The sequence below is a fragment of the Notolepis coatsorum genome (assembly GCF_963971535.1).
Source record: "Notolepis coatsorum genome assembly, chromosome: 7".
Lineage (NCBI taxonomy): Eukaryota > Metazoa > Chordata > Actinopteri > Aulopiformes > Paralepididae > Notolepis > Notolepis coatsorum.
Window position 1 is genome coordinate 114,677,962 of NC_140171.1, and position 26,996 is coordinate 114,704,957.

Consider the following 26,996-nt stretch of genomic DNA (forward strand, 5'->3'; position numbering starts at 1 on the left):
TAGACTAGAGGCAGGCTATATGCTATAAAGAGTAGACTACTACTAAAAAAAAAAAATGCATTCAAACTTTTTTTAATTTTGTGTGCGTGCGGTAAAAACCGCGGCGGTAGGAAATATTTTGCAAATTTGTGCGATAAGGAAATAATCAATACCGCGGCAGCTCTACCCATAATGCTAAATGCTTCAGAAATGCACACAATAAATCGTTTTTTCTTAGAAACTGCTTATTTTTATAACGTGATTTCTTCTGTGGCTTATCTAAATACTAATGTGATGCTATGAATATGTATTTATCGCACTGCTTCCTTTCCACTTTAAGCTCTCAGAATGGTAGCAGTTCTCCCGCAGCTCTAGTGCTAACGTTAAGCTCTCAGAATGGTAGCAGTTCACCCGCAGCTCTAGTGCTAACGTTAAGCTCTCAGAATGGTAGCAGCTCGCCCGCAGCTCTAGTGCTAACTAGGGATGCACGATATTGTTTTTTTGACACCGATACCGATAACTTTATGCTCCTCAAGCCGATAACCGATATCGATGACCGATATTTATTGTATTATACATTTTTTTAATGTATATATATTTTTTTCAACATGAAACAAAACATATCACAATACAATAATAATACATAAAAATACTTCCCAGGACAATAACTTAACACCAACTTAAATGTGACCTAACCAGACAACAGAAACAAAAGCCAAGACAACAGTTTTGACTGATAAAGTGACCATATTTATTTTTCCAAATGAAAATTCACAATCCGTCAACAGCTTGTGGTGCATCCAACCTAAGACGCTCTAAGCTTTTTGTTCTTCTTTTTTCAAAGCGGAGCCTTGAAAAAGAGGCTTTGAGTGGACACATCACCACCTCACATCACCACCACAACGGGTCACCTGCGGCATCACCACCGCCACGGTGTTGGGGGCCCGCGACGACTGCGCGAGCACGCTTGTACCTATTGACGAGTCGTTTGCTAAATTAAAGAAGTTTGACAGAAATGACCCAAGGGCTCAAGCCGCTAGCTTTTAAGCAGTCCTTGGTGGTGCAAATTAACCTGGCTACTACGGAGCAATAAGTGACTGCGTATTCAACCAAGGGTTGCATCACAGCCATGAAAGGGGCTAGCTTTGCTTAGCTCCTCGCGTCGTCGTGGGCTTCTAAGTTAACACAATAACACACCGTCGTGGCGGTGGTGATGCCACAGATGACCCGTCGGGCTGGATGTATTGCAAGTTGTTGCCCTTTTCCCTCCTTGTGGAACTTCTGCATTGCATTTATTACAAATAGCAAGCAAACTTTTTCCTCCTGAAATTCCGAGTACCGACGCAGCCATCTTTGTTGTTAACGTCCGCGCTGCTTCCAGAAATTTGCGTGGCTACGTCACAGCCAAGAAAGGGAGCGCTGGATTTGTGTAAAACGCCCTGTTCCTAAACCACACGCTGTCAGTCGTACCACAGTACTGACAAAACGGGAGGAGCCTACAGTCAAAACAAACGCACTTCATTCCAATTCACACGCACCGAATTTTTTTTACCAAAAAATATATTATATTATCGGAGCTATTAATAACGTTATCGGGTTTATCGGGATGACGTCATAATTGCTGATATTGGCCCGATAATTATCGGCCCGATAATTATCGTGCATCCCTAGTGCTAACGTTAAGCTCTCAGAATGGTAGCAGTTCCCCCGCAGCTCTAGTGCTAACGTTAAGCTCTCAGAATGGTAGCAGCTCGCCCACAGCATCTAGTGCTAACGTTAAGCTCTCAGAATGGTAGCAGTTCTCCCGCAGCTCTAGTGCTAACGTTAAGCTCTCAGAATGGTAGCAGTTCTCCCGCAGCTCTAGTGCTAACGTTAAGCTCTCAGAATGGTAGCAGCTCGCCCGCAGCATCTAGTGCTAACGTTAAGCTCTCAGAATGGTAGCAGCTCGCCCGCAGCATCTAGTGCTAACATTAAGCTCTCAGAATGGTAGCAGTTCTCCCGCAGCTCTAGTGCTAACGTTAAGCTCTCAGAATGGTAGCAGTTCTCCCGCAGCTCTAGTGCTAACGTTAAGCTCTGAGAATGGTAGCAGCTCGCCCGCAGCATCTAGTGCTAACGTTAAGCTCTCAGAATGGTAGCAGCTCGCCCGCAGCATCCTACACACAACAACACACACTCTCGTTACCACAATGCTTTACGGTATTTTCACAGCACTGTCGCAACATTACCGTAAAGCATGAACACCGTTGTGATCGTACACAACACTACAGTTAGCTCTCAGAATAGCCAGTTAGCCCGCAGCACCAGCAACGGTAAGCGTGTCTCATTTAATTTCACCCACTGAAGCGGGGTTCCCCTCCTCCTCCTCCTGTGTGTAGACAACCAGCTCTGCATGGCTCGCTCCATTAGTGAGGACTGGTCTCGCCCTCTGCTGGCGCGTGTGTGCACTACAACAAAACTCCGTTTAGACGGTATTGATTTTCAATACCGTCGGGATTTCTAAATACCCTGGTATACCGTCATACCGCCCAAGCCTACTGACCAGTTTGTTTTGTGATGTTTGGAATTTTGTTTTTAGTGCCTTTGAGGTGCTTTGGTATAGGGATGCCCCGATTACGTTTTTTGCCACCGATACCGATCGTTGTGAGTCATATCGGCCGATACCGATCCGATACCGATCGTTTTTGATTAAAAGAAATTAAAATGTATTTTATATATATATTTTTTTTTATAAAATATATATATTATATAATTCGACTTGTACTTGTATTATCTGCGAGACATCGCCACCACGCAACAAGCTCCACTGTCTGTGTGTACTCTAGTAGCCTCCAGCTACAGCCAGGATTCTCCGGAGCTGCAGCTGGACCTTTTGTTGGTTGACTTTTTTTGATTACATTGGATGCCATTTTGTCACAGGAAAGATTTGCCTCTAGGATGTAATTTCATCTTTCCTTGTGACAATATTGTCACAGAGAAGCCGTCGGTCTTGCTGAGTTTGAACCGAAGAGAATGGACTCTGTTTTACCCAGGTGTAATTAGGGATGCCCCGATCGATCGGCCACCGATCGTTATCGGCCGATACTCAGTATAAATATGCAATCTGTGAATTCCGATAATGAGTCATATTCGCCGATCGCGGAAACCGATCAAGCGAAGGTCTCACTCGCTGTCTGTCTCAGACACACACAACCTGCAAACTGCCGCTGCTCCTCCTCCCTAGCCCCGCCCGCCCCATGTAGAGTTTGTAAACACTGAGGACTGAGAGGAGGCTCCCCTGCTCGAGTCTGTAGTGCATTCGACCTGAGCTAACGTTAGCTACCTAGCTATCGTTACTGTTTAAACAAAATTACCCAGTCAACTATTCACGTTTAGTAGGCATTGTCTAACGGTATTTAGCCGGCTAGCTACTGATAGCTCCTGATATCAACAAATGATCCAGAAAGTCTAGTAGTCCATGTTCATACCTCCGTTAGCTTGCGTTAGCTGACGTTAGTTCTCTGTTCAAAACGAAATATCCCATTGAACTAAAGTTCTGTCTTAACGTCATCTAGCCGGCTAGCAGTAGCTACAGATAGCTCTTGATATCAATGTCTTATAACATTGATTCAATGCGTATTGGAGCTGAGGGCTTGCTGAATGTGAAATGACCAAAGAACCGTAACGTTGCCAATAGGGTCCAGCTGCAGCGCCGGAGAATCCTTTTTGGAGCTGGAGGCTACTAGAGTACACACAGTGGAGCTGTTTGCAGATGGCGAGCATTTTGACTTGTTGCGTGGTGGCGATGTCTCGCAGATAATACAAGTACAAGTCTAATTATATAATATATATATTTTATATAAAAAAAAATTATATAAAAAGTTTTAATTTCTTTTTAATCAAAAACAATCGGTATCGGATCGGTATCGGCCGATATGGCTCACGCCGATCGGTGATCGGTATCGGTGGCAAAAAACGTGATCGGGGCATCCCTAGGTGTAATGATTGTTATCAGCGAGCCAAGTGCAGATTCTGCCGAGTTCCGAGCTGAGGGTCAGCTGAACACAATAGGGTTGTCACAATACCAACATTTTAGTTTCGATACTATACCAATATTAATTTCGATACTTTTCGATACTTTTCCTCAAAATCAGGGAAAAACTCTCAGATGTCATTATTGTTTATTTTAAAACGACAATGAACAATGACAAGAATAAATAAAAAGAAAAAAAAAAAAAACTGGCATTCAAAATGCTGGAGAACTTTTTTTGCACTCAAAACAGTTGCTGTACAAGGTTTCTGAACCCAGCTTTCTCAACTGTATATATATTGGAACTTGGTCCATACAGATGAACTCTGCGACTGCCCTGTTGAGCCTAATTTGTGTACTTTATATGCTGCTCAAAAAAAGCGTTGGGTTGCTTCTGAGTGGGGGGAGTCACTCTGTGAGCCAAATGCAGCAGACTTCTGTAGTTAAAAAAAATTCAAGGGGTAGAAAAAGTGGTATTATTATTATTATTATTATTATACATTTGTCATAGCAGAGGGCCTAATTAGTTTGAGATACCATAAGTTACCTAGAAAACATTTTGATGAGTGAGACTGATTATAGCCTAGGCTGTTTAACAAAAATAAAATAGATTTCCGTTGTCTTTATACAGTATGTATGAACCATTAATGGGCAATTGTCAAATGTCTCTGTATAAATCACGTTTGTGACTAAGCCATAGAGATGCTGTGTTTACTAGCTTTCAGCACAGCAGTTTAGGCTATGTATAGCTAGCTACGGTATATGACGGTATGACTAACAATATACTAGGGCCAGGGTTCGAAATTAACGGGGGCTTGGGGCATAATGCCCTTGAAAATGGACAAAATGCCCTCGAAAATCAGTTAAAGGGGGCACTTAATGCCCCCGACAGTTTACTAATTATATATATATTTATCCGGTAATGGAGCGTCTGTATCGTACGGTTCAGATGACGCGCAAATAAAAAAAATCATTTGGCGGAGCCGGTGTTCTGCACTGGCTGCAGGCAGCAGCAGCAGCACTGTAGCCAGCCAGGTGCTAGTCAGTTTGTGTAAAAATGGCACGCACAATATAAATCAATCTTCATTACGACTTTAAAAACATAGCCATTAACATTACATAGGCCTACACACATCTTGCCATAGCAGTTCGTAAACACAACGCACGTTTTAACTATGGTAGCCCGACGCAGCCCGCAAGCTAATACTGTACAGTCAATGAAATGTCACCGTAGCTACTGTAGCAGAGGAGGAAATGGGAGTCTGAGAGGCGGGGTGTTTAAAGACAATGATAGGCGTTTATTCAACATCCAAGAAGGCTAACATACAACTGTGTTTTATTAACTCCAACCGGGACTATTGCCGCTTTCCCACTGCATGCCATCACCTCCTAACGTTACCGGAGCTGATAATAACATTGCTGAAGGTGCGTGACACTAAAATGTCCGTGGGGACCCGGTGCCAACCCATAGATAGTTCCAACTCACCGAATTGCGTAATCCACCACAGATGCACTCAATATTTAAATAATGTTAGTCTAAATAAATGTAGACAGAAACATAATAATTTCAAGCAGAAAACGAATCTTTCCATTAAGAACTGACAATCAGGGAATTTAAACATGGTTGACATTGTTTTTGTGTGTTTATATTAATTAAAGAAAGGAAAGTCTAGTGCTGGCTGAGCATATTGTTTGTTTGCACTAAGTTAATACTTTGACAAATGTAGCCTATATTTTTCAGTCGGTTCGGTCTTTGTGTGCCAAACATTATTTAAGGCTGTAAACACTGTAAACCTTTTATTTTTAATAAATGAGAAGCATGTTTAGATTTGAGTGTTAAAATTTTTTTTAATAAAGATTAACGTATATCGAACTGAAAACCGTGACCCCAAAATCGTGATACGAACCAAACCGTCCATTTTGTGAACCGTCCCACCCCTACCGTTTATCATAAAAATTCAGTGCCCCCGAAATACAAAAAAAAGCCCCCGAAAATCAATTAAGGGGGGCAAAAAAAGCCCTTGAAAAAAAATGTTAATTTCTAACCCTGACTAGGGCTGTTCCCGACTAAGGATTTGGATGGTCGACTAGGATTGGCCAAAATTTGCCGTTAGTCGACAAAAAAAAAGGGTATAATATTTTGAAAGTTCTTTTTTCTTTTTTTTTTTTTTTGGCTGTGGGGGGTGCTTAATGTCTGAAGGAGTCGACTGAAGGCTTCTTGTCCTCTGCAAAAGCATGCAATTGCACTGATGGATACATCTTGATATTTGTCTAGTCTAGTGTGTTCATTAGATGGGTGAAATTAGGGCTGGGCGATATAACGATAACGATAAATATTGCGATATATTTTAATAATCGATATCGAATATCAATAAAAAAAAAAAACCAGAGACAGTGGACAGACTTGTCTTTCTTGCCTGCAACTTAAAGTAATGGCTTTGCTTGTCCAAATGACAATACTGACCAAATTCAGATTTCTTTTTCTCTTGTCCATTTATTTTGTTTGCTTTCTAATTTAAAATACATTTTGAAACCGTCTGTACACAGTAGGCTATGTGTGCTAGCAGAACTAGACTCCAGTCACGAGTCACAGTGCACATGTGCAGTGGTTTGTCCACCAAAAAAGCGCCAAAAGATCGAAAATAAACTAGCAGAGCCAGAACTGTTCAACTCCTCTGGAGCCACAGCCAGCAGAGAAGCCGGTTTACTTTAGCTTTTAAACCAGCTGCAGCCTGAGAACTGGAGTGTGAGGGGATGTAACACTAAAGATGGCGGCAATGACAAAGAATTGCTGCAAAATAAACATAAATCTGTTGTTAAAAAAAAAAAAAAAAAAAAAAGGGGGTTTTTTTTTTAAATTTTTTTATACTTATAACAATTCGATAATTATCGATATCGAGAAATAAAATAAAATTATCATATCGTTATCGCGATATGATTTTTTTCCATATCGCCCAGCCCTAGGTGAAATCCTCTTTTAGTGCATCTGTGCCTGTTTTCATAGGCAGTTAGCCTCTGGTATGCGTGCCATTAGCGTTAGCCACGCGTCTAGGCCTATTTTCTTTTGGAAAGAATGATACAAAAAAAAAAGTAATACTTTTGACTAAGAGGTTGGCCAGTCGACTACGGCCCCTTTCGACCGATTAGTCGACTAATCGATTAATAGGGGTCAGCCCTACAATATACTCGTTATTATCACCATACATAACGCTTGCTTATATTGAAACACGTTGAGATTAGGGCCGTTCTTTCAACCTGAAAGTGCACTTTCTTCAACCTTGAGGTAAACAAATCTCACAGAAGGTAGACACTGCCGCCTGCCGGCACCATCCAGGTATCGACGTGAGCTAACGGTAGCTAGTTAGCCCGGCCGGCAGCCCGGCACCATGTATCGACGTGAGCCAGTTGCATTAGGATTAAAAAATGTCAACACTCGCTCACCCCGTTTTATATTACCTTCCCAAAGAAGTGCCTCCGTCTCTCGTAGTCTCGTTGTGCTGGATGAAGTCACTGGTGGTGAGTCGACTCATGGCGTGAGGGTTTTGCTTAAATCCAAACAGACTGCAGTCCTTTAATTGTCCAAATGCGACAGTGTGTGCAAGTTTAGCTCTTGTTTGACCAAACGTTAGCCATCTGTGGTCAGGGAGCTCATCGTGGGCTGGAGTGACGGTGGTTAACTTCGACGCTTCATCGTTCAATAACATCATATTATTAATATTATTATTGCTTAAGCTTTAGCAGCTGCTCAGAGTTAGAGGAAATGCATACAGGTAGACCGTAGGTTAGGTTAGTGTGACGCACATCTGTGTTCGCCTCACGTGACTCATAATAGCCAATCAATCATTAGGAAACAGAATTTGTCGCTTGTGACGTGGGAAGCACGCAGAAGTGCAATTAAATACATTATAGAATAACGTAAATGTATTTGCTGATATATTTAAATTGTTACATAATGCACAGTGTACATAATAATAATATAGGTCTTTCTTAAATCATCCCTGTTGTAATAAATTCGTTTCATTAAAAATGTGTCCCCGTTGTAATACATTCGTAATTTTTCCATCAATAAAACAGTTACAACTTCTATATGTTTCAGATAACTTTATTTACACACATGCACACAAATGTTCTCAACGGAGAATGAAACTTACTTGCCAAGGGCAAAATAGTAAATGGCACTTTTGGCTGAACAAGCAAGATAGAAAAATAAGGCCAGCCTATACAAATAAAAAGGCTGAATAACTTAAACTTAGGCCCTAATTAAATATGAAAACAATAAATAAATGGCAACAGAGAATGAAAATGACTTGCATAAGGGCAAAATAGTACAAATGGCACTTTTGGCTGAACAAGCAAGATAGAAAAATAGGGCCCGCCTAATTATACAAATAAAAATGCTGAATATTAATAACTTACAACTTAGGCCCTAATTAAAAATTAAATCCCCTTAGCCTATAAATAGGGCGGGTTGTAGCCTAATATGAAAACAATAAATGGCATAAATGTTCAACGGAGAATGAAAAATAAGGGGAATAGACTTTTTATAAAACTTAAGGAGGACAGCTTAACTTGGGCCGGCCCGTCTGATAAAAAGGATTAATATAATAACTTCAACAAAAAACCTGTAATAAGCCTACAAGCATGGCATATGGTTTGTACTGTAGCCGTCTAGCCGAATATGAAATGGCAAATCAATTTCACATTTGGCGGACCTCAACCTATAGGTTCTTTGCTAAAAAGACAAGCATATTAACTTTCTCTGGCTTTAGTTGTGCGCGTTGGGGTGTCACTGTGTTCCCTGCGGTGCTGAAAATACGCTCAGACGCTGCACTTGACGCACATATGCAGAGGTATTTGCGCGCCACCATGGACAGCAACGGTAAACGTGTCTTGTTTAACTTCCACCACTGACTTAGTGGGTTTTCCCCCGTGTCGATTGCGTCCTCCTGTGTGTACACGACCAGCTCTGCGTGTGCTCGCTCCACTACAGTGAGGACTGGTCTCGCTGCAACCGCTCTCCTTGCCAGCAGACTGGCCAACGTTGCTTTCTTCTTCTTGGCGGGCTGCTCTTCTCCCGCATCTTGTTGCGCGCTCTCTCCTTCCTCCACTCTGATTTGAACATGACTCCTTCCCAGCACTATCATCTCCGTCTCAATCTCCCGTTTTGTCTCATCCACATCATTGCTGTAATATTCACGGTAGCGGGGGTCTACAAAGGTGCAGTTTCGCAGCAGTTTTTGCACAGAGGCATTGTCATATTTGGTGTCCAGCTTTGCCAACATCCCCGACTTCAGCTGAGCGGTTAACTCCACATCACTTTCCGATGGAGCCAGAATGTCCTCCTTTAGTTGTAGAATGGGGAGGATGGATGAGCTGGTCACATCAGGGCTGTACGCTAAGCCTTTTCACTAGGGGCACACTTGCCCCTAAATGAGAAATTTAGGGGCAAAAAATATTTTTTAGGGGCAAATTTTTAAATAACAATTTTACCATTATTTATATCGATTGTTTTTGATTTAAAAAAAAAAATTATATAATTTTTTTTAATAAAATATATATATTATATAATCATACTTGTAGTTGTATTATCTGCGAGACATCGCCACCACGCAACAAGTCAAAATGCTCGCTATATGCAACCAGCTCCACTGTGTGTACTCGAGTAGCCTCCAGCTACGGCCAGGATTCTCCGGAGCTGCAGCTGGACCCTATACTGTAGCCTCCAGCTACGGCCAGGATTCTCCGGCGCTGCAGCTGGACCCTATTGACTATATTCAGCGTGCCCTCAGCTCGAATACGCATCGACTCAGTGTTATAAGACATTGATATCAGGAGCTATCTGAACTATTTAGTTTAATGGGACGTTTCGTTTTGAACAGTTAGGGTTGGGTACCGTTCACATTTGAACCAGTACCTGGGGATCGATAATGGTATACGACGACAGGGCTTGAGACTAACACCGCCCCGTCGTCCCGGGGGAAATAAAATATGTATTTGGGATGAAGAAAAATCCTCCACGGGGCCGGGACACAGTCGGGACGAAGAGGATTTATTTTCCCCCACTTGGAAAATGTCAACTGCGGCGACTGTCAGTGCGCATATCACTGTCAAACGGTGCGTGTCTTCCGAGTGCTCGCTTTAGTTGACAGTGGCACGAGACCACTGCACGAGACCCGCGGAAATATCAGAATGTTTAATAGAATGTTTAATAAAAGTTCTCGTGGTTCCGGCCATCCTCTAGCCATCCTCTCAGTCAAGGGAGCACTCTCAAACATGCTGCACTATTTGAAGTGTATAACGTTAAACAGAGCAGAAGAAGATGGAATAACAGACACAGACTGACCAACAGGGAACTGCATCCAACCCTAGTACAAAGGCAGGTCTGCGGTGGTGGCTACTGCCACTGCTGGCTCAATGTTCTCGACGGTCACATTTTCATTCGACGGCTCACTAGGAGGTGGAACGCGTAGAAAATATGAAGCAATACTAACTTTACTTTTCTTCATAGGCATAGCTAAATCAGACAGTCAGCCAGTCTATCAGAGTGCTCAATCGATTTTCCCCACTCTCATACCTGAGTGCTCAGCTCACGTGAGTGGCGTCATCACACGGCTTGGATAATTTAGGAGTGAAATGCGAATGCAAGGCTTGAAATCCCTACTCGCAAGCCCGCCCCCAAATATTATTTACCAATCGCAACGGCCAATTAAAGGGGCAATTTGAGACGAGCTGGTCGCACTATACAGCCCTGCACATACGCTTCACCCGACAGCGCATCTGTGAATGTGCTAACTGGTTCCAGTCCCGCGGTGACCGCTTTAAGGACATCAATGTCTTGCCATGTCGGGTGGTTTGTTGCCCGTCTGTCATCTGACAACACCTGTCGAATGGCTCGAGCTTGCTCAATTATCCGACTAATCATTTGTTGCTTCGAACCCCAGCGAGTAGGGCAGTCCTGCACATGGAAATATAGTATTAATATTTAATAATGGCCGAAAATAATAATAATAATAGCCTAATAATAAACGCTAATAATAGAAGCATTGCATAGTTACAGCAAGCAAGCAAGCATGTAAGCTATAAATTATAATTATTAATAACTAATAGAGGTGTATCCTTATTTACCTAACCTAAGCAAAGGACAGGATAGCCTATAATTTGGATAGAATAATGATTTGCCAACTAAGCTTACCGTTATGAGACTGCTCAGGTAGTCTCAACTCTTGCTGCTTTTTCTTTAGTTCCCTCTTTCGTGGCCAGCTGTGGGAGAAGGCGGCTATGATGGTCCGGCATACTCCAAATGCCCCATCAGTCTTATTCTTCTGGTCTGCCAGTGAATTTGTTACGGCCAGGTTAAGGTTGTGCCCAAAACAATTGAGCCACGGCCACTTAAGGTTTTTTGTTACTGCAGCCTGGATGTTTGCTGCGTTGTCGGTGGTTATGGCCGACAGTTTATTATCATCCAAACCCCAATCTGTGATTGCATCGCTGAGGGCTTCACTGATGTTATCGGCTGTGTGATTTTCTGGGAAAAAGCTGGTTTGAAGACATTTTGATCCCAGTTCCCAGTCGGACGTTATGAAGTGCGCCGTCAAAGACATGTAGGGTAGGGCTGGGCGATATGACCAAAAACGTTATCGCGATAAAATTATAAAATTATTTTCATATAATTCGATATCGATAATTATCGTCGATATAATGTCCGTCAAGTTTAATTAACTTCTTATGCTGCTGCGAATGTCTCAAGCCGAGTTGATGTCGTCATCAGTCTGCGCACGTTAGCCGACAAGCGGAGTATCTCATGACAATAAATATGACACTAAAATACTCTCTTCCGCCACAATATATTGAAACGACGTCCACTGTATATCCCACACTACCATAAACGTGGCCTCAGAATTCAAAACACACACATACTCGGCACGTAAATATATAAAACAGTGCCGTGCAAGCTAGTTATCCTAGCCAGCCTGTTGGTTCTAAGCGGTGAATTCCATGACAATGTGCTAAATATGACACTAAAATACTCTCTTCCGCCACAATATGAAACGGCGTCCACTGTATATCCCACACTACCATACACGTGGCCTCAGAATTCAAAACACACACATACTCGGCACGTAAATATATAAAACAACGCCATGCAAGCTAATTAGCCTAGCAAGCCTTGTTGTTGAGTGAGTCCTACCTCCTTCCGGGTCTCGGCCATCTCCTTCACTGATTGGTTGTTAGCTGTTGTGCGTAAGCACGTCATCACGTAACGCTGGTTGTTGTTAGTGAGTGTTGAGCCGAGGCTGAACGGAGCCAAGCTTGGAAAATCGATATATCGAAACTTTGCGACCACGTTTCATGTTTATTTCGAGGAAATAATTTATCGCGATAGTTATCGTTATCGTTTTATCGCCCAGCCCTAGTATCTAGCTGCAGCCCAGCAGGTAGACCATGCTGGGAGAACTAGTATCTAGCTGCATGTTAATGTTGTCATATATAGGGCTCTACGCTAACCTTTTTCCCAAGGAGAACATGTGCTCCTAAATAAAATAAAATGTAAATGAATAAAATCTAAATAAAAATGTAGGAGCACACAAAGAAATTTAGGAGCACACAGTGAACATTTTTCAAGTAACAGAGTTTATTAACAAACTATTTATTACATGCATATTATACTGTGCATGTGCACACTATGAATTGAAAATGGGGGACCCTGATGTAAACAAGACAAACGTCTTTCTCTGGTCTGCATCCCCTTAACATTTGTGTGTATTGAGCTGTACTGTATTGTACCTAGGGCTGACCTTCAAAGCTTTTTTTGCCAATTGAAGCTTCAGGGCCGAGTTTCGATTTTAATTCGAAGCTTCGAGAAAAAAAAATATATATATTAACACATTCTCTGCCACCACTTTGATCATCCTAAACCATTCTCTGCCAGTACTGTAAGTCTATGGAGATGTTCACCTTCTTTGCAGGGCTATAACTTTTTAAATTGTATTGTATCGATTAGCTATCGTTCAGGATGTAGGAACGTTTTACTTTTTCATTTACACATTCATACGAAAATACCGTCTAGAGTATAAATATGTTTTTATCGTTTTCTGCAGTATTTCCTAGAACGTGAGATATAGATGGAGCCATATGAAATCCGCGTTCATGGAATCGCGGAATTGAGCAATAAAAATGGAATCAACTGTAAAATTTTTTTAATAATGTTGTGGGACTTGTACAGCACTTTGTTCAACTTTGTCAGTGCTGTAAAGTTTAAACCTTTTTAAATCTTAGACAAAAAAAACACTTTGCTTTCATGAAATATTGTAAGCCGTCATTTGAGGCTTTATAAAAGCAGCACAATGAACACAAATAAGTCAGTGCCGAGTTCGACCTCATCTTAAATAACAAACGGCATTGCTTGTTGTAGTTAACACTTTGATTGCCACTCACAAGTTTTCTCGGATTTATAATAGTTACGTTGAAAGCCACTCACGAGATTTCTCGGATTTTTTTTTTTTTTTTTAGTGATCTGAAATCATATTTCATCACGCGAGCCTACCCTAGCCTACCCAAGAGCCGCCGGCGATCAGATGTGGAAAAAAGCGCCCCCCTATCGTCTCCCAGATGACATCAGGGATTTTGGAATGGACTCAATGAAGATGGATGGGGGAAAAAATCCTGTACTGCACATTTTCCAGTCCACTGATGCAGCCGGGGGTTACCAGAGTTCATTATGGATCCTCTGAGCGCCGCGGATCATGAGTTCTACTGTATACACGTTAGATCTATACACTTATCTATTTTTTCTAATGGTGATCAGGAATTGGAATATACCAGTTGGATACCATCTGATGTCGGGTAAGGAATCTATGTTTTCAGTGTTAGGATAATCAGACTCGTTTTGATGAAGATATAAGCTGTTTTGTGAAATGTGTGAAATCGGTTTCACTGTAAAATCCATGAGGAAATGAAACCGGCTATTATCAGTGTGCGGCTCGAATGGGCGTGCGTGTACGTATAATATTGATCATCTAGCGTTTATTTTTATTCCAGTAAAAGACGATTATCACAGAATGGCCCAGAATGGGCTGTTTTTTTTACCTCAAAACGGGTGCTTTTCAAAATGCTCTCAAACGGAAATGAAGTGATAAAAAACCAATCTGCCTTGACAGCACTGACTGGAAAATGATTCTTTGATAAGCGACGGGCAGATTAGACACATGGCCATAATTTAAAACATAGATTAGGCGATATTAACGTTAACATTGAAGTGGATGGTGGCATTCAAGCACTAAGTCGTGCGCCCCCTGGTGGCACTGAAAGTGTTAACAAAGAGAGGCAGAGTTGATTTTGCAAAAAAAATTAAAAGATAATTTATTTTTTTATTTTAATATTAATAATCGAATTTTATTTTCATATTCGAATCCCATGCCCATCGAACGAAGCTTCGAAGTATTGAAGACAGCCCTATTAAATGGACTGTTATATCTTATTAAATTGTGGACATTTATTCATTCCCACTTATTAGACACTATTTCTGATGGTAAAATGCGCGTACAAAGCAAAATACAGAATTCTGAAATATTAAAACGGAGAAAAATCGAATTTAGAAAAAAAATAAAACGGATTTCATATGGCTCTAGATATAGACATAAATGCATATATTAGATTATCAAATGCCGTTTGATATCGATCAACGTTATATTAAAAATGTCAACTGTACATGGTCCTAAACGTTATGACTGATCATCCGCGGGTGAACGGAGGGGGGGGGGGGGGGTCGTTTATAATTCCTTTACTGACGTTAAATGATTTATGTAGTATGGGTGATATATAGATCAGAGCAGTTTGTATCGAAAATGATAAAGAAAAACGCTGAAACTCACGTCAGTCTCCTCGTACCGTTGGGCGATGAGAGTGGAGCCAACAGATCCCAGTTATATGATGTGGATCGATGCGATCCAGTTCCGGTTTGTATAATACTAATATACGCCCAAATAGGGGTGGACGGTATAAACGGTATAAACGGTATGAATTTGCTCTACGGTATGGATTTTGACTATACCGTGTAACCGGTAGAGCAGCTCTAATAGAGCAATGACGTCATGTAACCACAGCGCGACTATTTCAATCGCATTTGCCCCTAAAAATAGATAGAATTAGTCATAGATAATAGATATGTGCAAACTGGAAAAAGTTATTTAGGAGGCTTCGCGCAGTGGACACGTAATTGTCATTTCATAATAAACACATATCACTGCGGCGCACAGCAAGTTTCAATTTCAGTTCCTGGCATTTTTAACCAGTGGAGAAAGGTAAGGGATTTCCCTATCGTTTTTCTTATATGAATTATTCTACGTTAATAAAACATACCTGGTGATCAACTACAGTTTGCTGTAAACATTATTAGGGCTGACCTTCGAAGCTTTTTTTGGCAATCGAAGCTTCGGGGCCGAGCTTCGATTTTAATTCGAAGCTTCGAAAAAATAAAGATTTTTTTTTTTTTTTTTTTTATGTTGTGGGACTTGTACAGCACTTTCATAAACTTTGTTGTTTTTAAATGTGCTCTATACATAAAGTGGGTTGGATTAATTAATTAAGTAGCCCCTTTCGTGACTGAGCCAACAAGGTTTCACTCGGCTGTGTGATTTAATTCAAGGTGGATCGCTGTTGTCGTTTGAACAACTTCAGATTTCATGGGAACTACCAATCCCCCAAATCAAGAATGTTTAAGATTAATGAAGTAAGATTTTGATTATTTGAAATATGGCCTGTGTAGACTAAACTATGCACAGAATTATGTGAGTCTACAAGGTCCGGATTCTACATGGTCCGGCAATGTAGACCTTGTAGACTCCACTACAGACCAATTATCAGTGAATGTTCATGCATTTTTAAGAAGGGCAACTTCCACAAAAAACAAAGAACTCACCAAAACATCTCAGTAGCACCTTATCTAAATTTTATTTCCTATTTTGTTTATTCATCCCAGTGTCTTTCTTTCTTATGTGTGGAATTCTACAAGGCATGTAGGTGTATATGTATTTGAGGATGATATCCTTCAAACAGGCAATAGTGATATAATTTGGGCAGTGCTGAACTGGGTTACTTTCCTCCAGTGTATTTGTCCCCCGGCCCCACCCAATGGCCCCATGCGCATGCACACGCACACACACACACACACACACACACACACACATTTACATTTAGTCATTTAGCTGACGCTTTTATCCAAAGCGACTTACAAGTTCTGTACGACAAGACAGCAAGAAGGGTACAACTCTATCAGCTGAGTAACAATGTTTATCAAAGTGTTGCGTGTTACAGTGTAGGTTAGTTTATTAGGACAAGTGCATGACAGTAAGGTTAGTCCCAGTTAGATTTTTTTTTTTTTTAATCATTTCAGATAATGGTTGAAGAAGTGAGTCTTTAGTCGACGGCGAAAGATTGGACGGGATTCGGCTGTCCTAACTGGGATGGGTAGTTCTCACACACACGCACACGCACACACACACACACGCACACAAATCGAAGTAAAAAATAAATTGATTTTTTTTTTTTTTTTAAACTTTGATTTTTTTTTTTATGTTCGAAGCTTGTGCCATCGAACGAAGCTTCGAAGTATTTAAGACAGCCCTAAACATTATGTGTGTAGTGTTATGATAACGACGGCTGCAGCGGGAGGAAGGCTGCAGCAGTGGAGTTGCGAATAGCATGTAGCTGCAGAGCCGCAGAACCATGGGCGCTTTTATGTCTGGTCACATGCCCGCTCAACAGCGCCCCCCCACCCAACGGCTGAATTGCCAATGGTTCTGCGGCTCTGCAGCTACATATGCTTCTAGCAAAATCCAGCATCCAGCCTCGCTGTTTGCAATGGGAGCAGCACGGAGTCTCGACTCGGGACTTATTTTATTTGGAATATAATGACTTTATACGCAAAAGTAGCCTAGTTTTAAGTTAAAATATTATAAATCTACATGCCTTGAGGATGTCATTCTTTATATAGCCTGCCTATCAGGCAAAAAAAAATATTCTAACGGAAACACTGATACCGTGATATATACCGTTACCGTCTATGCTTCAAATTATACTGTGATATAAATTTTAGACCATACCGTCCACCCCTACGCCCAAATCATGTGGATTATTGAGTTATGGCAACGGATCCATATCCACGGTGTGTGTATTGAGTCTCGCGACGATAAACGAGTGGCCGGACGGAATAGGCTCAGTGAGTGAAATATGAATACCATGACTGAAATATGAACTTGAAACACGTCGTACACCGTTATTGGCAGAATTTGCATGAACTTGAAACCTGCCGTACGACGTAATTGGCGGGAAAAGTGTTAATTATAAAAAAAAAAAAATCTTATGTTGTGGGACTTGTACAGCACTTTGGTCAACTTTGTTGTTTTTAAATGTGCTCTATAAATAAAGTGGATTGGATTAATTAATTAAGTAGCCCCTTTCGTGACTGTGACCGCAGCCAACAAGGTTTCACTCGGCTGCGCTGCCTGGGTGCATTGACATTACATAATTATGTTGCAACCTTCGTCTATCAAGCAAACAATTATATTATATTTAATTTATAATTATATCAGACAATGCACCTACAAAAGCAGATGATTACAATTAAATTAGCCAACTTGGTAACACATTAGTCATAGCAGCATAGGCATAGCCTTATTAATGTCTTGTGTGGCGTCGCCGTCGTGTACAACTCCAATGGATATTCCCTTGGAGATGCATTTTTTTTTTCACTTCGTTTTTTTTTTATGTTCGAAGCTCAGGGTTAGAAATTAACTTTTTTTCAAGGGCTTTTTTTGCCCCCCTTAATTGATTTTCGGGGGCTTTTTTTGTATTTCGGGGGCACTGCATTTTTATGATAAACGGTAGGTGTGGGACGGTTCACAAAATGGACGGTTCGGTTCGTATCACGGTTTTGGGGTCACGGTTTTCGGTTCGGTTCGATATACATTAATTTTTATAAAAAAAAAAATAACACTCAAATCTAAACATGCTTCTCATTTCTTCTCATTCACATATAAAAAAGGTTTACAGTGTTACAGTGTTTACAGCCTTAAATAATGTTTGGCACACAAAGACCGAACTGACTGAAAAATTTAGGCTACATTTGTCAAAGTATTAACTTAATGCAAACAAACAATATGCTCAGCCAGCACTAGACTTTCCTTTCTTTAATATAAACACAAAAAAACAATGTCAACCATGTTTAAATTCCCTGATTGTCAGTTCTTAATGGAAAGATTTGTTTTCTGCTTGAAATTATGTATCTGTCTACATTTATTTAGACTAGGGATGCACGATAATTATCGGGCCGATAATTATCGGGCCGATAATTATCGGGCCGATATCAGCAATTATGACGTCATCCCGATAAACTCGATAACGTTATTGATGGCTCCGATAACATATAATACATTTTTTGGTTAAAAGAAATCCGGTGTGGGTGGATTTGGATGAAGGGCGCTTGTTTTTATTATAGCCTCCTCCCTTTTGCCAGTACTGTGGTAAAACTGATAGCGTGTGGTTTAGGAACAGGGAGTTTTTCACAAATCCAGCGCTCCCCTTCTTGGCTGTGACATAGTCACGTTAGATTCGGAGACAGACAGTCGATCTGCCAATTACGTCCCACGGCTTGCACCCACCTCTTCTTCTTACCACCAATCAGAAGCTCTCGTTCGTTTATTTACCTCCGGATTGTCAGCCATTACTCTACTCGGAGCTAACGTTATCTCCCCGCCAGCCACATTGACAAGTACCAGCGCTTATACATTACTGGCAAATGTCTTGTTGCACTTGTGGCAATGAGCGTTGTCAGCATCGACTTTAGTAAAATAGACCCAGACTTTTGAACATTTCGTTCTGTCCATTATGAGAGCAGAGCTGTGTGTGTGTGTGTGGGGGTGGGTGGGTGGGTGGGTGGGTGGAGAAGAGAGGAGAGCACAGCAGGCAGAGACACAGGCAGGAGAGATAATAGACAACTGCCAACAAGATTAGTTTGTGACGTTTAAATTCCTAAAAAAAAAAATCCATAATTTCTCGAGTACCGATAGCAGTACCGATGACGTCGGAGCTTATAAATACCCCAAAAAATTGATAAAAAAAAAATATATATATATATATACATATATATATTTACAGTTAAAAAAAATATTATAATACAATAAATATCGGCTTGAGGAGCATAAAGTTATCTGTGTCAAAAAAATCAATATCGTGCATCCCTAATTTAGACTAGGCCTAACAAAATTAATAGTTGGTTTCAGGTTGGTTGTCAGTTTGGCCATGGGTAGGTAGGGAATTTATTTTATTTTATTTTTTTATTTTATTCTTTCCCATGGCGACTATGGATAGGGAATTTCTTTATTTAATTAAAATGTTCACAACAACATGGATGCATGTACTCTGCCAGCATGTTTAATATCCATAATACTAAATGTTTGACTAAGATTTCTATGAAACTTTATTATTTAAAAAAAAAAAAAAAAAAAAATCAGATTTTTTTTTTTTTTTTTTTTTTTTTTTAAACTCATAAAATATATTGGGTCGCACCTAAATCGGCAGGGTCGGTCGGCAACCTGAAACCAACTATTATTTTTGTTAGGCCCTAACATTATTTAAATATTGAGTGCAACTGTGGTGGATTACGTAATTCGTTGAGTTGGAACTATCTATGGGTTGGCGCCGGGTCCCCACGGACATTTTAGCGTGTGGCACCTTCAGCTCCGGTAACGTTAGGAGGAGTTCATAACATCAACAAGCAGCATGAAAGCAGCAATAGTCCCGGTTGGAGTTAGTAAAACACAGTTGTATGTTAGCCTTCTTGGATGTTGAATAAACGCTATCATTGTCTTTAAACACCCCGCCTCTCAGACTCTCATTTCCTCCTCTGCTAGGCTGCTAGCTAATAGCACTAGCTACGGCAGTGGTTCTCAAAGTGGGGGGCGCGCCCCCCAGGGGGGGCGCAGAGGCATGACAGGGGGAGCCTTGAGATTATTATACATTTTTTTTTTGGATTACAGAAAATTATCACAAAAGTGCTATCTGTTGCAGCTGCACTGTTCTCCATGAAAATACCATATTTGGATAAGTTTGACCATTTCTCAAAATCTGAAAATCATTATTTAATAAAACACAGAAAAGGATCACCAAGTTACTCTCGATAAAAAAAACTTTACAGACAACATTGAGACAAAGCTTCCTGACACATCTCCATCCAAACTCTTTGAAGAACTCATTGAAATCTCATCTGATACCACCTGGAGAGCTAGTTTCAGAGTGTGGTGCTGAGTACCAAGTATCTCATGATGCAGCAGTTAAGGTGTTGATACCATTCAGCACCACATATCTGTGTGAAGCTGGCTTTTCATCCATGACAGCTCTGAAAACTAAATATAGGACCAAGTTGAGCCTTGAGGATGACATGCGTGTTGCCTTGTCAAAGACTGACAGCAATAAAGACTGTTTGCTTATTTCCTATGTTCGCTTTGTAAATTCCCAGTCACTGAGTGAAGATCTGCTGTTTTGCAAATATATCAAAAACATGAGCTCTTCAAAATTATTGACAGTTACCTGACAGAACATGGACTGAAATGGGAGAACTGTGTGGGCTTTTGCTCTGACGGTGCGCAGGCCATGGCAGGGAAAAGGAGGGGGCTACAGGCGCTCATCAAGGGGGTCTCGCCAAACGCGCAATGGACGCACTGTAAATTCACAGAGCGCCAGCGTCAAGACAGCTTAGCCCTGAGCTGAATGAGGTTTTGACAGAAGTTATAAACGTGGTAAATTTCATCAAAACCCGAGCCCTGAAAGCGCGCCTGTTCTCTGCGCTGTGTGAGGAGATGGGAGCTGACCATTCTGCAGTGCTGTTTCACAGCGAGGCAAGGTGGCTCTCGCGAGGGAAGGTGTTGTCAATTTGAAAGGTCACGATATTGGTGTTATTTCAATAAATTTAAACATGGCCCATTTCATGACTATTTTGTTGGGGCGAGGGGGGGGGGGGCCCAATATATTTTGGTCTGCCAAAGGGGGGCCTGACAGAAAAAGTTTGAGAAGCACTGAGCTACGGTAACATTTCGTTGACTATTAGCTGGGGCTAGTGCTACCATAGTTCAACATGCGTTGTGTAGTACAAACTGCTAACGCTATGGCAAGATGTGTGTAGGCCTATGTAATGTTAATGGCTATGTTTTTAAAGTCGTAATGAAGAATGATTTATATTGTGCTTGCCATTTACACAAACTGACTAGCACCTGGCTGCAGTGCTTCTGCTGCCTGCAGCCAGTGCCCCCCTCTCCCGGCTCCGCCAAATGAAGTTTTTTATTTGCGCGTCATCTGAACCGTACGACACACAGACGCTCCATTACATTAGTATTTAAGACAGCCCTAATTGTACCCATTCTGCAATCTGTTAAATAAAGTTTTCATTCATTCATTCAAGGGCTAAACATCTGTGCAAATAGCACATGCCACCAAAATCACAAATTGGCCCATGCCTACTAGACGCATAGGATATCGGTTGTCAAGCTGCTTTTGTATGTTGTAGTCTTGTCACGATACCAACATTTTGACTTTGATACAGATAGGAAAGGCAATGGAATATATTATTAGATGACAGAACATGGAAAATTCTTTATACAATTTTTTTTTATCCACTTTTTCTCCCATTTTTTTCTATATTTTCTCCCATCCCAATTTCGTATCATCCAATTCAACCCTCCCCTGTCACGAACGCTGTTTCTTGCCTCCCACAAGCCGGCTGCAATGTGGACTAAGTCATACATTGCACAAGTCCCCTCCGGTACTTGAGGTAACAGCAGTCGCATCTTTTCACCTGCGCAGCTCGATCTCTCAGTGGCGAGGAGTAACGCGTGGGAGGCTCACGCTGCCCCCGACACTTCCTGATTCTACTGCGCAGGCGCACCAACCGACCTGTAGGAGTCGCTGTCTACAACGCCCGATCCCCACCCATCAGTTTCCCACCCCCTAATACGGCCAATGTGTATTAACAACCAGCTAAACTGAAAGCAATGTGGAGCGCTGGGCTCGAACCGGCGAGCCCAGCGTCTCCGCATTCGTGGCGAGCGCATTGCCCACTACGCCACGTAGCCGCCCATTCTTTATACAATTATTTAATTCATTATAATTGAAACGCTATTGAATAATAGTTTTTTTTTTTATGACTTATACTTTATTGCATATTTTTTCTTTTTGCACACAGTACTTCAGGACAATACAATGAATGACATATTTTGCATCAGCATGGGTCAGTCCTGAAGGACAACATAGACACCTGGACCCCTAACGTCTAGGTTACACTGATACCCCCCTGAAGACAGAAAATAAAAAATAAAGACATTCGAATAATAAGTAAACCTAAACAAAAACGAAAAATTCTACCATAACAAAAAATAAATAAAAAATAGAAAGATAAATTAGACTAAGCCGAGAATATAATGGGAAGTAGTACCAAAACAGAAAGAAAACACCAAACGAAAAAATAAATCTACATTAAAACATAGAGCCATTCTTGTCTACATAAACATGGTGCATTTGTCAGGTATTATATACTCATGTGCATCGTCGCTGTCTTAGACAAGTGTGCCCCTCCTCCTCTTGAATAATAGTTAATAAGTTAATACCATTATTCTGTTACAGCTACAACTGAGCTATAATTTATACGTATAGCTACTGTCCATCAATGTCTTCCTTTTGAATGAAATAGGTTCAGGAGAGAGATGTAGAGGGGAGAGAGTGCGAGACACACACACAGCCCCCCTTTCCTCTGAGCGTTCCCAGTGATGGCTTACTATGTGCGCAGGGAGCGAAATTAACTTTTTGACTCACCGTCCAGTGGCGGGTAGATGGCATTAGAGCCATATGAAATCCGTTTTATTTTTTTCCAAATTCCATTTTATTTTTTTCCAAATTCCGTTTTTTCCGTTTTAATATTTCAGAATTCTGTATTTTGCTTTGTACGCTCATTTTACCATCAGAAATAGTGTCTAATAAGTGGGAATGAATAAATGTCCACAATTTAATAAGATATAACAGTCCATTTAATAGGGCTGTCTTAAATACTTCGAAGCTTCATTCATTTATTTCATTAGAATATGAAAATAAAATTTGATTATTAAAAAAAATAAAAAGGTATATATATTTTTGCAAAATCAACTCTGCCTCTCTTTGTTAACTACAACAAGCAATGCCGTTTGTTATTTAAGATGAGGTCGGACTCGGCACTGACAGATTTGTGTTCATTGTGCTGCTTTTATGAAGCCTCAAATGACTGCTTACAATATTTCATGAAAGCAAAGTGTTTTGTTTGTCTAAGATTTAAAAAGGTTTAAACTTTACAGCACTGACAAAGTTGAACAAAGTGCTGTACAAGTCCCAAAAACAAAAAAAACAAAAAAATTAATTAATTTTTTTTATAGTTGATTCCATTTTTATTGCTCAATTCCGCGATTCCGTGATCGCGGATTCCATATGGCTCTAGTAGATGGGAAGAATCTACCCGCCAAGCATATTTCTTACCAGCCAAATTTTAATTTTTTATTATAAAATATATATATTATATAATCATACTTGTAGCGGATGTCACGTTGGTAAACAAGCCAACGAGATGACGCGCCGTGAGAGACGGGGTTGCCAAAAACTGCGACTGCCGTAAAACCAAAACACACCGCAGATTTTTTATTTTTACATGACTATTTGGCGGGCAGACCTCTCAGTGGCACCCGCCAAACGTAAAAACTGACCGCCAATGGCGCTTGGCGGGCTCCAATTTCGCCCCCTGTATGTGTGTGTGCAAACGTGAACGAGACACGCATCTGTGCAATAGCACACACCACCAAAGTCACTGGCTGGCCCACAGTGTGCGTGTATGTGCGTGTGCTAACTTCGCTAACGTTATCCGCCTCGGTAACATTAGCTGCCTCGCCGGATTCCTCTTTCTCCTCATCTCTCTTTTGCTCAAAATAAAAATGAACAGGCTTCATGGCTGGCTGAATTTTTTGCGTTGTCTGATTTTGAATGTATAACTTGCCTATGGTACTGTGACTTTCTTTTCCAGCGCGTACTGCGTTCTCATTTCCTTTCACTCGCATGAAACCAGCCGCGTCACTGCAGGTAACGCTACTGTGATTGGACGTTTATGCGCCTTGTGGAATGTGGGACTTGTAGTTTCTGAACTATTAACAGCGGAGCGTTTGTAATCTTCACTCGCACACTGCGAGTCAATTATTTTTCGAGGGCATTTGGTAAATTTTCGAGGGCATTTTGCCCCAAGCCCCCGTTAATTTCGAACCCTGATGATAGAATCATCTTGGTTAATTTGTTTATTCATTCAATATTTATTGAATCTTGAACGATCATTGACAGCAAACTCATTCACAATGATGTCGAGAGGTACAGTGACTACATAATACAAAAACAATATTGAAACAGAAAATTCAATCAGTCATCAATTAAATTATTTAAATTAAAACAACTAAAGACTGAGGTGAAATGGTTGGCTATTATAGATTTAAACTGACCAACATATACTAGAGTAATAGTTGTAGTCGGCTATTTTCCATAGTTGGAAACTTGGAATGTACTCAACTGGTAGATTTACTGAGTGGACCGTACATGCTCCTGTTCTAATGTTTGTGGATCAATATCCTTAACTTGTAGAAATATTTAACATTGTTGTAATCAGTTGATTTATTTACATACACAAGAATATCGAGCATAAATCCGAGCTTTCCAGTGAAGTACGGCTGTGGCTTATCACTCTATTCTTCTCATCAATCTATGAGAAGCGGTGCTCACGGAGAGCACGGAACATCATCAAAGACGCTTCTTCTCACCCCAACCATGGACTGTTCACCCGCCTGCGGGGTACTCACTCTGGGGCACGCTACCGCAGCCTCCCAGGCAGAACCAACAGTACCACGAATAGTTTCTTCCCCTCAGCTGTCAGACCTCTGAATCAAAACCCTACTTAGCCCACTGCACCTCACTGTATACCTGTGTATATATACTATAGCCATATCTTATGTAGACTTTATTTGAATGATTATCTTTTATTCTCACCATTGCACTTTACTGTACATGTTTATTTATGTGTCTTATATTGCAACTGACTGTTGATTGAATTTGTCACATCCTGGTTGGACGTACACAATCTCGTTGCACTGTCTTGTACTGTGTAATGACAATAAAGTGAATCTAATCTATTAAAAACAATTGCAATAAAAAAAAAAAATCTTGTGTTTCAGTAAAGCTTTGAAAACCACCCATTCGCCAACATCATCTTGGGAGAATGACCTTGAGGGAGTCTGAGTACTGTCCCTGGGGAGACAGAGGCGGGAGACAGTGGGACGACCATGATAACGGACGGAAGGACAAACGAAGACACGGCGGTGACGCATCAAGGGATTCCTACCACGGGTACGGTGGAGAGGAACACGCAAGCATGAAGAGGACAAGGGGAAATTGGGAGTATAATGACTTGCCTGAGAAAAACTACAGTAAAGAGCCATTGAACAGGGACCGGAGAAGAAGCCCGGCGGGGAGAAGCATTCCTCCCAGAATCACCCCCGATGTGGACAATGACTTGGAAAGAGAATATGCAGAAGTTAGGAATGAGGACCAGGAGCTACTGCGGAAAAGGAAAGAACTACAGTTGATCGAGGACCAGATTACAAACAAGAAAGCTTCCCTTGCTATCAAACAGTTTTCAACTTGCCCTGAGACTTCACCAAAACAGAACAAAGAAAAGAAACACAAAATGAAACACCGGAGGTTTACAGAGGGCGATGATGAAGATTTTAAGTTCAGCCAATCGCCAGAGGATTTCACACATAGGCAACCACCTAATGATTTATACAGGCAACGACCTGAGGATTTCAAATACAGACCACCACCTAAAGAATTCAAACACAGGCAACTGCCAGAAGATGATTTCAAATACAGACAACCACCTAAGGAATTCAAACACCGGCAACTGCCAGAAGATGATTTCAAATACAGACAACCACCTAAGGAATTCAAACACAGGCAACTGCCAGAAGATGATTTCAAATACAGACAACCACCTAAGGAATTCAAACAAAGACAACCGGCAGAAGATGATTTCAAATACAGACAACCACCTAAGGAATTCGAACACAGGCAACTGCCAGAAGATGATTTCAAATACAGACAACCACCTAAGGAATTCAAACAAAGGCAACTGCCAGAAGATGATTTCAAATACAGACAACCACCTAATGAATTCGAACACAGGCAACTGCCAGAAGATGATTTCAAATACAGACAACCACCTAAGGAATTCAAACAAAGGCAACTGCCGAAACATAAACAACAACCTGAAGATTTCACATATAGACAACCACTTGAATATCACAAGGATGAACCTTTTAAAGGCAGGAACAATGATGATTTGTGGGATAGGACACAAGCTGAAGGATTTCCTCCAAGGGTATGTTTATCACTTGATTAACTTTTCATTTTGATCAGATTCACGATCAAATTGCAACAAATAGTCCAATTCTTAAAAATAAAAGAATTACAATCATTATTGTGTACTGTCGATACATGCTTTGTTGACTGATCAACCCAAACCTCGTGTTGTAACGAGCAGCCACCATCTTTTGTCCAAATTCTTTATTAACATGTAAAACTTTCTTCCATTTTGATCAGGTTCACACCAAACCCAGAGACGGGAAAGACCATCATTACCCAGACTATGAGGATCATCGTCAAAATAGGATGTGTCCAATGAGTGAAGTTACAAGACCAGCTAATGGACAGGTAAGCTTCTTCCACAAGGTCCTTGAAAATGGTAATCATGCACATTCCCCATCAGGTGAAGGTGCGATTTCTGTGGCCACTGGCCAACAATAAAAAATATATTTTAATTTAATTAAATGGGACAAATTATGCATCTTTTCAATAATTGTATTGACTTTTTTTCAAGAAACAAGTCTAAATCTAAATTTAAGGCTGATCA

At 40.9% G+C, this 26,996-nt stretch overlaps 1 protein-coding gene across 3 annotated transcripts in view; it reads left to right on the top strand.

Annotated features, from left to right (window-relative positions):
• LOC311232472 (uncharacterized protein) overlaps window positions 1–26,996 on the top strand; it is a 56,301-nt gene that overhangs the window by 22,033 nt on the left and 7,272 nt on the right. For 2 of the 3 annotated variants that reach the window (XM_084319283.1, XM_084319284.1), the window contains exons 2-3: window positions 25,261–26,465; window positions 26,687–26,797. In XM_084319283.1, the coding sequence (XP_084175409.1) occupies window positions 25,305–26,465; window positions 26,687–26,797 (1,272 nt within the window). In that variant the 5' untranslated portion in view covers window positions 25,261–25,304. The remainder of the gene's footprint in view (window positions 1–25,260; window positions 26,466–26,686; window positions 26,798–26,996) is intronic. The other variant, XM_084319285.1, reaches the window with a different exon arrangement.